General features: G+C 39.7%; 1 protein-coding gene across 1 annotated transcript in view; it reads right to left on the reverse strand.

Annotated features, from left to right (window-relative positions):
* The window catches only part of LOC111565698 (protein phosphatase 1H-like), a 41,955-nt gene extending 26,413 nt beyond the window's left edge, over positions 1-15,542 (reverse strand). Inside the window, exons 1-3 of the mRNA XM_023265885.3 lie at positions 15,307-15,542; positions 4,660-4,849; positions 144-515 (exon numbers count right to left, since the gene is read on the reverse strand). Coding sequence (XP_023121653.2) covers positions 144-515; positions 4,660-4,849; positions 15,307-15,542 — 798 coding nt within the window. The remainder of the gene's footprint in view (positions 1-143; positions 516-4,659; positions 4,850-15,306) is intronic.
* Positions 15,543-15,601: the final 59 nt, after the last annotated feature.

Below are 15,601 nucleotides of genomic sequence, written 5' to 3' on the forward strand. Positions count from 1 at the left end.
ACAGTTTTTCCCAGAACTGTGATGCCAAACAAGTGACCCCCGCAGGAGGATAACGAACACTTTCTGCAACTTCATTTCTCTGCAGCCCGAATCCTGACAGTAATGAGTCCTGACAGAGGGGGTGCTCGTCACCTGCCTCTCACCATCTCTTTGAAGGCGTTCTCTATGGCTCCGATCACCAGGCTCTCGTGTTGGATCTTCTTCTCGGTGAAGAAGCGGGGTGGAGGAGGCGTGCTGCAGGGGGAGCCCGGGGCGCCGGTGGCCCCTCGCAGGGAGGCGGCCCGGGTCAGGGCTCGGTGAGGGCCGGGAGTGTTTCCCTGGAGGTAGGGATTCATGTCGGGTTCCTCCCCCATCACGGTGGGAGGAGGGGAGGCCAGGTTGCGTAAGATCTCGATGACGGCCTGAAGCTGGCATGCGATGTGATGCTGCAGCAGGCGGGCGGCGACGACCGCGGCGCCTGAACCAGCGTGACCGTCGAACAACGCCCAGTAGTGGAAGACGAGGCCTTCACCATCCTACAGACAAGTGGAAAATTCAAGTTAGACAGAGATAGATTAAACATAATCACATTAAAACATGACATCATTGTAAAATGATGAATGGATTATCATCTTCTAGCCTCTACTGTGTAATTCATCAGAAAAAATGCAAACTTTTACACCCACTGATCAGAATCTCATCCACAAATTCACTGTTTCCATTAAGAATTTTCAAGACAATCTCACCAGTGGGGTTATAAACTTCAACGACATTTTACATCTGGAGTCTGTAAAACTCCCCTGAAATCATGACATATGTTTCTCTAGATACTATTTAACCTTGGTTTCTATAGCTTAACCCCAAAATATGTTATCTTCAAACTGACACCATTTTTCAGAGCAAGAAACTGTAAAAACAGAAAGAATAGTTTTAAAGTTTTCCAAGAACTATTTGTCTGTATCGTGCTGTTACTCCAAGAAACTTAACCAATTCTCTACTTAAAATTATGATATTTCATCAAAATCGCTTTATTCTATATGTCTCACTTAAAAATTTGTCAAAAATAAACCAGATACTGTTTAAAAAAAAAAAAAAAAATATATATATATATATATATATATATATATATATATATATATATATATCTCCAATATAATTTACATTTTAAATAATACAAATTAATATATATATTAATTTGTGTATATATATATATATATATATATATATATATATATATATATATATATAAAAAGAAAATATTTTTTTCCTTAAAAGACCATATTTTCACAAAGATTTGAAATACAGTATCATGCCATAAACATATTTGTCAAATTGAATACAATCAATGGCACTTAACTAAAAAGAACTACTGGTTCTGAAATTTTATATAGATTTGTTTATTAAACGAGAAATATATTTTCCATTTACGGACCTTTTCACAACAATGTCAAATGACTAATCAGTGTACAATACCTGTAACCATATGAAATGTGTGGAAATACTATTTTTTTTACCATATTATCTATTTTTTTTATTATATGCAAGACATCATGAGCATGTAAATATCCATTTTTAAATATACAGACAAAAGAAATACACATAATCTAATGAGAAAAAATTATTACGACAGGGTAATTTTCCAGTATATTCTGTTGCTCCTGGTGCCTTTACTACTGTTTTGTAATAGTATTTTTACAGTGTATATAAACAACGATTACTTGACTTCCTGTAGGAGATACAGGTGGAGGGTAGACCTGAACTGTGAAATGCATCTACTGGCATGTTTGCATGCCATGACTCAGCATGTTTGTTTGCATATTGGATTCCGCTGCCTTGATTTTCATTGTCGAATCTGAAACACTTAACACACCTAAAACACTGCTCCTTGCATACATCGCTTTGTAATATGTCTGTGTAGATTCTCAGTCATCCAGGTCAAGATAATCCGTTAAGTCTTTCTACTTAAGCACCTCGGAACGCTGCCTGGTGCCGGTTTCAGCCAAAGCCATGAAATCTTGGTTTAAAGGTCAACTTCCATCTGCTCCGAGCATCACAGCCACGTAAAAAGTATAAGTGGTGCTTCCTTTATCTTGATCTATGGGAATTAATGCCAAACGCAATGCATAATAGAGATTTTAAATTGGAATTTCAGAAAAAAAATCTGCATTTTAGTAACAATTAACGGCTTGTTTCTCGATTACCTCAGTGCCCTTTGAGACTTTTTAAGCTTCTGTAGTAACCCTGACTCACATTTACTGTCCAAAAACATCTGTCTAATATAGAACCACACCCTGATGATAGAAAATCAACATTTCTCTGCAGCTGGAAAATCCTTTCCCTTATATGATCGTGCATCTGATGGCTTTAAAACCACAAGAGCTATTGCAGTAAATCTAAAAAATACTGGAGGGAAATCATAACACAGACAGGAAATGAGCTGCACTCCTACAAATTTTTTCCATAATATGACACAAAACAAACAAAAAACCTCCAGGTCATTACACCACACTCGATCGATAATGTAAGTTTTGATACTGACAGAAGAGAAAAGCTCAGTGACTAACACTGCTGGTTGAACTTATGGCACCGTGAGTCATCGGGGAGGAAAAGACTCAGGAGAAAACATCATGACTCATTCGGTCCAACAGTGTGGGGGAGCTGCAGAGGTCAAACCTCCTCGTCTCATCATTCTCCTTTGTACAGAGAAACTGTCACAACCACTATATCCTGATTCTAAAAACACCTTCTTTGTTACATAAAGTCCCATTTTGCATCTGCGGTTTCTCCTGTTACTTCCACTCTCAGTTCTTATCATTTTACTGCTGAATAAAACCCCTTTTTCAATTCCTCTATGCAGGAAAAAACCCCTGCATAAATCCACACTTCCACTCGCCTCTGGACATTTGTAATCAGCCCCCATTAAAGCTCTCCCACACAGCACAGAGGGCGTCACCTTAGCAACAAAACACATCACAATCAAGCCTCTGGGATTCGCTGAAATGAACGAATTCAAGTTACAAATGACATCACTGACAATCCGTCTCAACTGCCTCCCACAACAGAGAGGTTCTCACAGATTTATGTGGCTAATTGTACAGGAAACACTGAACAAAAAGTCAGTATGATCGATAGACGGCCCTAAATGATCGTTACTTTTCTTTTCCTTTTCAAAATTAGATTTACTCAGCATGCCACAGCCAAACACAATGTAGGAAGAAAAGCTCCATATTGTTCAGAAGAAGGCTCCCAGGAAAGAAACAGCAACCAAGTCTTTGACAGGTACCAAAATCTGCTCATCAGCACCTCTACAGCTCATAGATAAACACTCTTCTACAACCACAAGTTGCTTCATGCTTCAGTTTTGGTCTAAAGTTTTGGTCAGGTTTGGTCTCCCTTTGCAAACAGACAATTGTGAACTCTATCAACATGTAATTGTTAATATTATACTATTTTTGAGTTTGCTTGGAGTGAACATTTGGGAAATTTTGGGAAGCACATCAACATTCACAAAGGGTTTCACTCAGACTTTGGCAGATGATGAAATTTCTATCCCAGCGGAATCTTGAGTACTCACAAATGCAGAAAGTAGGAGAACAGTGTTAAGCCTCGATTGTTCTCTACTAACATTTTAGTCTGTGACGATCCACTTAAAAGACGTTGCATATATGAATGCATGTGCACTACTGCCCTTGCAGCATAGTCGTTGCATGGATACAAATTTCGCAAACAGTGGTCACCTTGTGGACGTAGAAAGTAGAAGACCAACCTTAAGCCCTGAGGTAACCATGGAAGTGCAGTTGTTGCTACTAAACTGTGGAGGCCGACTCCACAACATGCACTTGTTTTTTATACTTTGCTTGTAAATTTAATCTTGTTTAATAGTTTTTTTTCTAGTGTTTTAACTGTGTAATTTTGTAACTGTGTTTTGTATTTGCTGCTACCTATCTTGGGCAGGACTCAATTGAAAAAGAGGTTCTGAATCTCAATGGGATTTCCCCTGGTTAAATAAAGGTTAATTAACAAATATCAACATTAATACTTTGATGGCAACGAAGATGTGCAAATTTTGACATATCACCAAATCCATGAGAGGTCACGTGGACCCCTTGGTGGACGTCAGGATGCAAAAAAAAAAAAGTCAGTCTGTACGCTATGCAATAAGGGCAATAGCGCATATGTTGGGCAGTACTGCATATGTGTGGAATATGAAGATATAACTTACTGCGCATGTATGCAACTCCAGCCAACTAGGATAGTAAATAAGTACATGTTTGTATGTGCATCAGTGTATAATCAAGACTTAACGCTGACTTTAAACATCTCCAAACAAAGCCATACTAGCTGTTTACCCTTGTTTCTGGCCTTTATGCTAAGCTAACCTACTTCCTAGCCCTACTATTATAATTCACCGACGTATTTCATAGTAGCATTAATTCTGAAAGCTGGAGAGAAATATTCCTTTATTTTGACAAATTTATAGAGATATTTTTAGGGGCTTTAACTTGAGCTCTGGTTGTTTACTACTGAGCAGCTCCACTGAGTTCAGTGCTTCCTGTGTTTGCCTGTGAGTAGAAGCTGTTTATAAAAGCAGTACATCTGCAAACTGTACACTCTGTGTGCAAACCTACTGCATGTAATGGAGTCTGTACTTGTGATAGTGCAGAAGGTAAATGTTCTTACCTCCCCCAGCTTGCTGTGCTCCATTCGCAGCCCCAGACCTTCTCCGTTGGGCAGCGAGTTGCGTCTCTTGGCCGTTGGGGTCTTGCTGGGCGTTGAAGGGGGGCAGTAGCTCATCGGCCTCTTCCTGGCCACCACCACCTCACAGCAGGCCTGGTCCTCGTTCAGCGCACTCTTACCAGCATTAATCACCCTGAAGAGGGGCATGAAATAATCAGGTTGAGTCATATTCAACACCCATTCAGAAGAATTACATTTAGCAACATAGTTCCCGCATCACATTTTTCATAGTTAAGATTTTGCAACAAGCAACAGATGCACCACTTGCTGTGATTCCCCAGCTGTGGTCTGGAACAAGCTGCCAAATGAAAGCTGACATCAGATGCTTATTGTTGGATGAAACAGCGCCGCAGCCTTTCATGGTTATAACGGTTCGCTGCAGGATCGTAATAATTAGTCGGAGCCACAGCCTGCGGTTTCCATCCGAACACCGAGGGAAGCGGTCGCGTTTGTACGCTTCATGTTCTTGATGAAGATCAAACAGAGGAGCTTATTTGTGGTGCTGCTCTGCTAGATGCATCCTGATGCATCGGGACGATCGCTTCTGGGTGAACAAGATGGTTGTGTGCGACTGTACATACATTAACAAAGCTGTTTGTGTGTCGTATTTGGCTTTACTTAACCAGGCGGACCACAGAGAGAGATGATACAAAAATGTAGCCTGCAAACAATTAGGGACAGTCACACCATCAGTGTGTTTTTCAGCTCAGCTTTTTTTTTTTTTAAAGATTTCTGATGCAAGAGTTTGTGTTGTCAGAATCAGTGCAAGTTTTTTATCCACCAGCAAGACCCCACAAATAACTACAAATAAATCCTATTACATGTATGTGTTCCCATGTGTGTCAATGTAAACCCCAAACAAAAAATGCTTCAGGAATTTGACCTGTTTTGTTTTTTGTCCTAACCACAGCATCCATAATAACAATAACTTTATTTATATAGCCCCTTTCAAAACGCACACAGTTCCTGCGTGCTTTCCAGTAAAAACAAAAAGGGTAAAACAACTAAAAAACAGTAAGATCCTATAGAAACACACAAATATTATGAAAATAAAAATAGCAATTAAGAAAAGGCCATATGGTAAAAGTGAGTTTATTTAATATCTTCATTATTTAATTAAATTCTGCACTGCCTATATGCTGGTTTAACGTCTTCTCAACATAGAAATACTGAATCTGTGATGCAGTTTTTTTTTGTCTTGTCTTAAAGTTAGTGAGTCAAAAAATACAGAAAAATTCTCATAACATACCCACCTAATATTTTGAAGAAATACGAGCATGACTAAAAGCTAAATTTGAACTTAAATGGTAGCTAATGCCGTGTCTGAAAATCATCGCTTATAAGGTTTTACACAAAAGTTACAAGTTAAACCTGCAAATGCTGACATATTATGACCTTTAAAAGAGCCGATATGCATTTTGGGTTTTTGTACTTGTAAAAAGTCTGCAAACTTACAAAGTTCAAAGTGCACACAAAACAGAGTTTTTTTTCTCCCATAGAAAACACTGCTTATGTTCCTGAAACACCTAATTTCTTGTCTGTTTTTCGTCTTAATGATGTCATCATGTAACGCATTTGCAAAACTCCTCCCTTGCAGCTAATTTGGCCCTCAACCAAAGAAGTTTGCTATTATTTCCTCGCTACAGCTATATCTGTTTGTCTACTTACAGATTTGCAATTATGATTTAAAACCTATATTCTTTGGGCTGGCTAACCAATCAGAACAGACCTTGGTTTTCCAGAGGGCCTTTAAGAGACAGAAGCATTTCAGTTTGCTGCAACAATTTACAGTATGAAAAAAAAAAACATCATTTTGAAAATCAAAGCATGCAAACATATTCTAGTAGACCCCAAAGACACAATCAGAAACCTGTAAATGTGTATAATATGGGCTCTTTAAGTTGATTAAAGTGTCAGCAAACAGTTGCCCATTTACCCATCAAACAGAGGTGGTGCATTCTGGGTTTTTGGCTGAAAACAAAGTCTATTATTCACTCTCCTCTTAGCTCTACCAACTCTGCCAACTCCTAACAGAAATATTTTAACTGCTAAATGCTCCATTATGTTCACTAAAACAGCAATTTGCTACTAAAAATGTTGCAATAAAGACTGAGCCAAATCCATAAAGTCACGGGCTGTGTATAATTGATTATTTACACATTAATCCAAAACCATGCAATCCATTTTTTAGACTCTAAAACTGAACCCACATCTTTTCTCGTTAAAGTAAAACACCTAATTTGCAACATGGATCTTTTACTGGCCAACCCAAAAGGTCACTACGGCTGCTGAATAACAGATAGTGATAGACAATGTAACTGGACTACAAATAAATGGTAAAAAGGCAGGAAAAAAAAGAAGACTGCTCCAATGAAACTGGCAAGTCTGACAGACAACTCTGGAGGCTCTTGTTGTTGGATGTGTGCGAGTGGAGAAATTGGCAGATCTATTTATAAACTCAGACTGTGGGTTGTTTTCTGCTAAGCAGCATCCTTGTCTGGTCCTCTGCCACAAATGCTTGTTAATCTCCGATAGAAAGAGAACAATGAGGACACAGTCATGGGAACCTAAGAGTACATGCATGTTCATATATGTAAATTCTAAGAATACAGTATGGGCATTTATGTTGTTAATATTACCAGGCTGACATTTTACACCTACATATTTATGACATATTACTGTATGCTACTGCAACATTTTTATTAATACGCTAGTTTAAAATTTAAATTGAGAGGTAGAAAAAGGAGAAAAACAAAAGGAAATCTATTGAAAGTCTTGCGTGGTTGACTGTTACACCTGTCTGGACACAAGCTGGGGTTCAGAAGAGAAGGGTGACAGCAGAGGGAGAGTGTTGAGGGAAAAAAGTTCTTGCCTTTCCATAGTTCACAGTGATTAAACAGCTTTTTTAATCTGAAAAGATGATGTTGCACAAAGCCCTTTAAAGGTAAGGTCTTACTAATATATGTGAGCAGTGTTAGAAAACCAGCTGTAGTGCAGGTTAAAGGAAGAGCCACCACAAACACATTTCAAAACATACATATATGTCCCATATGTTTATTTTATCAACTCATTTATTATCTTTTGTTGTTTTGGAGCAAAAATGATTGCTCAAATGATGAATTAGTCAATCAACAAAAAACAAGCTCTCTGAAGATGGCTTGGGTTTAAGGAACTTTTAAAGATCAAACCAATTTCTTGGCCCTGTGGTAATTCCTTGAAAACATCCCATATACAATTTTTAATAAAAGTCTTGCATGTTCCCAGAATGTGTCATTCAAGTTTTTAGCTGAAAATATCCCAACGATGATTCATTTCACCATGACTGTACAAACCCTGGCTTTAGCACTGTTCTATATGCTGTTTTGGTGTACAGAATGCCCCTTTAAATGCAGTTATACTGCTGCTGTCCACACACCCTACAGGAAGAAAACTCTCCCTGCATCTGTGACTGACAGCGTGACGGTAAAAAAAAATGACAGCTTCAGTCACTATTTCATACTTGTTATGTTGTCTGGCAAAAGAAACTGAATAATATGTAGATGAGAACAACCTAATTGTAAATTCAACTGTATTAAAATGCACTATATGTGAGCACAGAGACAAGCAAACTGACGTAAACACCAGCTAACCTTAGGCTAACAGGTGATATGAAAGCATGGTAACCTACCCAGTCCTTATGCATTTGCTACAAATTGTTCTTAAAGTTTTAATCAAGTCCTTCAGCTTTACAGTTTCCAGACCTGTGGGCATACGATCACAGCTAAAGCTAACATTAGCCACATTATCCACCAAACGCATTAACACTAACACACTTTCCATTGTTGTGGTGACATTGCCATGAACACACAAAGCAAACCACGGAATCCTCAGTTCCTCAGATGCCGGGAGTGCATGAAAACTCTTGTGTTCACTCTTGCAGCAAACAGCACAAATGGCTGAGACATTTTAGAGTTAGAAGAAGCAGCTATAGAAAATAGATAAACATATCCTACTAGCTTGAACTTAAAACATCTAAGTATATACCAACCACAAAACACAATAAAAATGGATATTAACAACATGGGGCTGTTAAAGTTAGCCGTTGAAACATTACAGGACTGAAATCAAAAACCTCTTTCTTCAACAAAAAACATAAACCTGTTCTTCTAATGCATATATTTGCACATGGACAACTACAAATAGGTGCGACTAGGGTTGGGGTATTGTTTATTAAAGAACTTGTTGAAATCATACCCATAACTAGCATGACTATGATAAAAATGGGCCTGTTTGCTATGCTGACTTGCAGTACTGAGAGAGCTCCTGACTATAAGTGATGCTACTTAGGCTGTAATGTGCTTTTCCCCATGTGATGCTGAGTATAAAAGCCTTCATGTCCAGGGGGCTGGTCTTCACCGTGATTACTCAGCTCTGCTTTCAAACCTAATGCTTTACCATTGCGCCCATAATCATGGTGGAAAATGCCCTCTGAGTTATTATGGTCATAAAACACTCTGACGCATTGACCATGTTTGAGCTTGTTGATACACAGAAATCCACGCATGAGGGCCTTCATCTAATCCGCTGTCAACAAAAGCAGTAATGCACGGCCTGTGTTTGCGTGTGGTGTGATCCTGAGCTGCTGATTTCACATTAAAAACTACATGTCAGTGCTCATTTGAACCCTGAATGTAAAGACTATTAGCAAAACAATTATCATCTGCAATAACTACAGCACATGTGATTCAATAATCCTTCAGTGCTTCATGAAAGCTGCAGCTGGTGCCATTGTGTTCATGTGCTTGGAAGCACTCTTACATTAGTCCTCATTTCACCATTTACAGGAAGAATGACTTCATTTCCCTGCCAATCACATCTTTTTTGTTTCATTTGGAACAATTAGTTTTTCCGCCTATTAGGAACAAAACCTAATTTTACCCTCCATTGTCAGACATCTAATGCCCTTTTTGTTTCTCTACCCTCGGCAACAGATTCTAGGCCAGACAGTGGCCCCGAGGACGTGATAATTATTTGGTGAAGCACAATGGTTCAAAGCTTTGCCTCCAGTTAACTCGAAACATAAAAGAAACAATAACAGCAACACAGCTACAAGTTTAAAATAGTCCAAATTCAGTACTTTTCCATGCAGAGTTTGCCTAGGACTGAACAACCATGTGAATGCAGGAGATAAGAAAATACAACTGCAAAAATGGAAAGTTTTAAAGGGCTCCAGCAGTGGATGGGTTTAGATTTCTTCTTTAATATATAGCTCTAAAATCACAAGAAACATGCTATAATGAGTATAATGGGGGTAAATTCACAGCTTAAAATTCTTAGTAACTTATGAAACAATGGCTCGTTGATTCTACACACGAGAAAAGTTAGGTAATTAGCTAGCAGCTAGCTAATGCCACGGCTACGAGGCTAACACGTAGTCTTAAAGCTGCGTTTCAGCCACAATTTCATACTCATTCCATTATTTGAAAACGAAAACTTACAAAAATTTGAAAATGAAAACATTTTATTGGCAATTCAACTGTGAGCACAGAGGGCAGGAGAGAAGTAACTAGATGTACAGTGTTTCCTATGTGACTGCTCTTGTACATTGTGTTGTGGTACCACAGAAACTCTGCACAGTAAACAAATCATCTTTTAGTTCTGCTATTTTAAAAATTTCCTTTCTTTCGTAGTTTGACATCTTTGGAAATTACAACCGAAGTAGGTCAGATTGTGCTTGTGTATATAACAGTATCAGTGAGTGTAGCAACCAGTAACTGGAATCGACAGACGTCATGACGCAACACTTAAATGGCGATTCTGAAGAAAAACATTTGTTATAATGAAGTGAATTTTTAAAAACATGCATCAGTTCAAAATATTGATATTGGCACATGTTAGGCGTCAGCGTCACAGTCCTGAGAGTACCTGCCTCTCGCCAAATGTTAGCTGGGATAAAGTCCAGTCCCCCCTTTGTTTGCCACAAATCAAATTGAAAACATGTCCCTGATGGAAACTTGCAGCAATTCTACAGAAAGTTAACCACAACTTCCAGAAACTTGTATTTTTGTAAGGGGCGGAAACCCAAAATCTAGAAAACGTTTCATTCTCATACGAAGGGCTAGAGATTTTCACTCAAGACACAACCAGTTCTCCTTCATGCATTCATCTCTGAATCTTCATCGTTTTTGATCCATGTAGAAGATAATGAATACAATAAAACTTAAAACAATCCTGTTTCCTCTTCTGTTTTTATTTAAACAAAAACACCATCCTATAAGCTCTTTCCTGTCTTTAGGATTATAACCCTCATGTATCCAGCTTCAGCAAGGAGAAGGGGAAGGGTTAGCAAACAGTCAGTTAATGACACTACTTGCACTGAAAGGCTTGGATTTTTCTTTCTTAATTCCAAAGAAACGTAATAATAAGCCATCAATTCATAGTGTCTAGAAGCGGCCAGAGCCAAAGCTGCTGCTGTAATGAGAACACAGGAGGCTTTAATTACAGATAAATGCTGATAGAAGCTGAACTCATTAACCACACTGATCCACATGAGACACGGATACTTGGAGTATCACTGTGTTTTCACACATGAACTGCGGACCTGAACTGTTCTAGGCATTCCTGGAAGAGCTTAAGTGAGAGTGTATATGTCTAAATCAGGTGGACTGGACACTAAACCCTGTCAGCTCCCTTGTACCAAGTCAGTGTAAAGTCTGATTGAGGTCATGTGTGAATACAGTTAGCTGTCTGGAGAGTTTACAGTGTGGTTAGCTGATGTCCTGCTTCCTGTATGCTCTGCAAAAACTGAGTGCTTCCAGTAGCAAGAAGACATCTGATGTAGGGCTGCATGGCACTGCTTTCTCTTCCACGCTGTGCTACATTCTTGCTAATACACAAATCAGCATCAAAATAAGCCTTAAACTTTGGTTCTTCTTCACCTAAATTCAATGCATCTTCTAGAGGCTAAATCGAACTCCACCTAAAACACCTCACCTGCTGAACACCTGCTAATCAACAGACACTACAATTTACAGATGTTACCTAAATGCCTCGCATGCAGGTTACAATGGAAGCAAATAAAGTGGCCTCTAGCTCAGAGAACCTTCTAGTCTCCACTCAGTTAAAGTAGGGCACACAGCTGTGCAATCAAACAAGTACTTCAAAATCACATTTAGCCAATTTCAAACTAAAAGACTTTATTTACAGGAGCTGTTTTCTATGTTCAGATGTTCTCTGAGCAGAGTACTTTAAAAATCCCTATTACAATTGATCACATTCATTTAAGTGTAGGAAGCAAAAACAATGATGATGCACATCAATATTTGCACCACTATCACCTCAATAAGCTGCCACTATATTGCACTACCGGCAAGACAATGCAGCATATATATTTTGGAATGTTTCACACTTGATATTTTTTAAATTTCTCCCACTTTTCACGGTTGAGAGAATAACTTTACATGTTTCAGAATGTAAACAAAAAAAAAAAACAAACTAAAAAAAATGGTTTTAAACGTAGAAATGTTCTCAAAGAAAAGCTGGAAAAATGGCCTCATGGCTCAGAGCTGACAACTCAAATTGTATTAATAAACCGCATGTAATTGGATGGTAATCATTAAGTAATTGATGCATTTCTACAAGCAACACAGTATGATGCAACACTTTACTTAAGGAGGGATCAAACTGTAATTTACATGATAAGGAGCCAGACATCTAGAAACAAATATTAGACAACGGTTCAGTTTACTGATACTACAATCAGGAATTACTTCTATGTGACGGCTATTGATTAATTTCCAGATTTGCTCTTGTGTTCGTGAAATGTGAACCACACCCACACACACACACACACACACACACACACACACACACACACACACACACACACACACACACACACACACACACACACACACACACACACACACACACACACACACACACACACACACACACACACACACACACACACACACACACACACACACACACACACACCGCTCAAATCAGGGCGCAGTGGGAGATTAGCATCTAGGAATCGACCTTTGTGGAACATTAACCAAAGGGAGGGAATGATACAGCAGAGAGCAGCTCAGCGCTTGAAATTTCTTGCTCGAAAATCCTGCAGCGTCTGAAACCTAATGCATCCTGTATTGTGAGGGAAGGAGAAAGCTGTGGTGGATGTCCGGCGTCAGCGTCATGTGTTAGTTTTGAGTTATTGGGTTCCAAAGAATGTAAAACACAACCACAATGAGGTGTGGCGGTGTTGAAATAATGAAGCTACACTCACTGTTGTGTAACGTTGTGTAACTGCACTACGCCCTCATACTGTGTATTTTAAGCATACCGGCATTAGCTGCTGATATGATCTTCAGTATTTACAAGGCAACTCCCAGCACGTTTATTGAACTTCGCTGGGTGTTGCAGCCTGATGATTATTATTATTATTAGTAGTAGTAGTAGTAGTAGTAGCAGCAGCAGCAGCAGCTCATTCAGAGTGGAAGGAGCTGTTTTAAAAAACGGTAAATATGGACCCCAAATCCAAGCTAACGCTAACACACCATGGTTAAGAAAGAAAACATCTCTGACAATTACCTGTCCTCTCAAACATAGTCGCCGTTGCCTGTGACGACGATGAAGACAGGTAGTTACAAACAGTTTGATTATTTGTTTCTGGATCGCAATGTAGGCTTGCAAAGTCAGTAACAGCACTTGCATGGTTACGGCACACGAATGTTGTTGAACGGCTACACATGTGGTGACGTACTGACGTTTTACGGTGATGCAATGACGTGGCTCTAACTTGACTCCTTGCCGATGGAAAAGCAAATCGGTTCTTAGGAGGCACAAGATTGGACCAACTAAGCACCAGCACTGAACTAGCACTGGGTTCTTTTTGGTCGAAAAGGGATATGTGTGTTTCTTGGTCCTTTTTACTCACTGTGGGTTCATTTTTTACTGCAATAGAAAGTCCTGCACCTCTATGGAAACAGCACAACCATGGAACGATGTAGAGAGAACAAGAATGTTTTCTGTGCTGTATAACAAAGTAAAAATGCCAGAAATCACAAAAACTAAATCAAAAGCACAATATTTTTCCAAATGCCCACATATGGCTCCACATGCTATAGATATTTTACTGCTTATATTTTCACAACCTCAACAATCTTTCCATTTTTTCCACCATTTTAAAAGATGTTTCACCATGCTGAATGCATCTTCCAACCACTTACTGACAGCTTGTTAATCTGTACATAGTTTTTGAGCCATGCTGCATTGATTTTTTTGGTCAAGTATGTGTTATTTCCCTCTTGGCCTCTCTAGTCATCTCCTCTCAGCTCACTGTAAACGCTGCCTGCAGTTCAGCCGAATGTTCTCTGAATTTTTGTCATACAAGTGTTGGTCACAGGTGAGTGAATTATGGTGCAGAATTTTTTATTTTTAACAGAATGTGGTGACTACCAATAACTCATTTGTGGTGACTTTAAATGAGACATGTAGGCTAAAGTAATTTAACTGAAATATCATGATTTTAAGCTTAAATTTGGCTAAGTTTTCAAATGGAACCATACGTGATTAGTTCAAGGACTGTAAAATAGTCAGGTTCTGGCTCAAAAATAGTCTAATTTTGGCGATTCTTCAAAAAGCTTTTGGGGTTTAGATTTTATTCACTTCTCTCTGGTCGTCTCCTCGCTACTCGGTGTAAACACTGCCTGCAGTTCAGCCGAATAGTGCCTCCCAAATAAGTTGCTATATGTATTTTCTCATGCATGTTTTGCATATAATAGATGCATCACATGCAATTTTTAAACCTACGTGATTACCATTCTTGTGGACTGTGCACTTATAGTTTACAATAAGTCATGTGCACACTTATTAAAGACTTTAGCAAAGCACAGGATGGAAAAAGCTGAAAGTTGAATATAATGCAGGATGTGGAAATGGTGAAAATCTGTAGATCCTTGTCTCTCTGAGGATGTAAATCAGCTTTGTGGAGGAGCGCGTGTGCCAAAACAACGCTGCTGTGTAAAATGTGACATGACTGCAGGAGGACAGATGGTGCTACACAGTGCTGATGGAGGCAGAAACGGCAACGAAAGGAATCACAGCAAAGTGCATCTAAAGACACTCAAGTGAGACGATGCATCTGTGTGAGGAAACATGCTCCAGTTTATCTTACTGACATGCCATCACACACTGACACACAGCTCCCGCAGCCTTAAACAGACCACTGTTGTAGACTAATACCCCACATAGTGCTGGTAGACGTGGCATCATCATCCTCTTGCACGTGAAAACCAGCTCAATGGGTGCTGTGATCCTCTGGATGAATGCTGTCATCCACTTATGAAGGCACGCAAAGTTGTGCCACATGCAAAAAGATGCAAAAGTGTGCATCCAGAAGCATGTGGATGTGGGTCACAACAGGTGCAGCTCTGCTCCGAGTTCATGCTTTGGATGTATCTGTTTATTCTAAAGGGAAATAAAGTGTCATGGTGCACCTGCAAGCTCCACACTGGGCCTCCACAATGCAATCATGTGGTTTCCATTAAAATGCCACTGAGAGATAATAGGAGCTGCGTGGAGGCCAGCTGCCGTGGGTTTACTTACTCAGCGTATCCGGTGGCCCACGGTAATCTCCTGGTTTCCTTCAGGATGAGGATGGGCCGAGCGATGTGGTCCGCGGAGCACTCGATCTCATCCGGGGACAGTCCGAGGAACTCGGGTCTCATATACGGGAATTTCAGCGGCATCTCGGAGCCAGGATTCCCGCCTCCACCGGAGCTGCCCCCGGACATGATTCCACCCATGAACCCGGCCACGACGGACTTGACCCGGGTGAGCATGTTGGTGGCGCGTCGCGGCGGGGCGTCCGTCGGCCGCTGCGCAGCGCCGCGGCTCCCTT

This window comes from Amphiprion ocellaris, chromosome 21 (genome assembly GCF_022539595.1).
Source record: "Amphiprion ocellaris isolate individual 3 ecotype Okinawa chromosome 21, ASM2253959v1, whole genome shotgun sequence".
NCBI classification, from domain to species: Eukaryota; Metazoa; Chordata; class Actinopteri; family Pomacentridae; genus Amphiprion; species Amphiprion ocellaris.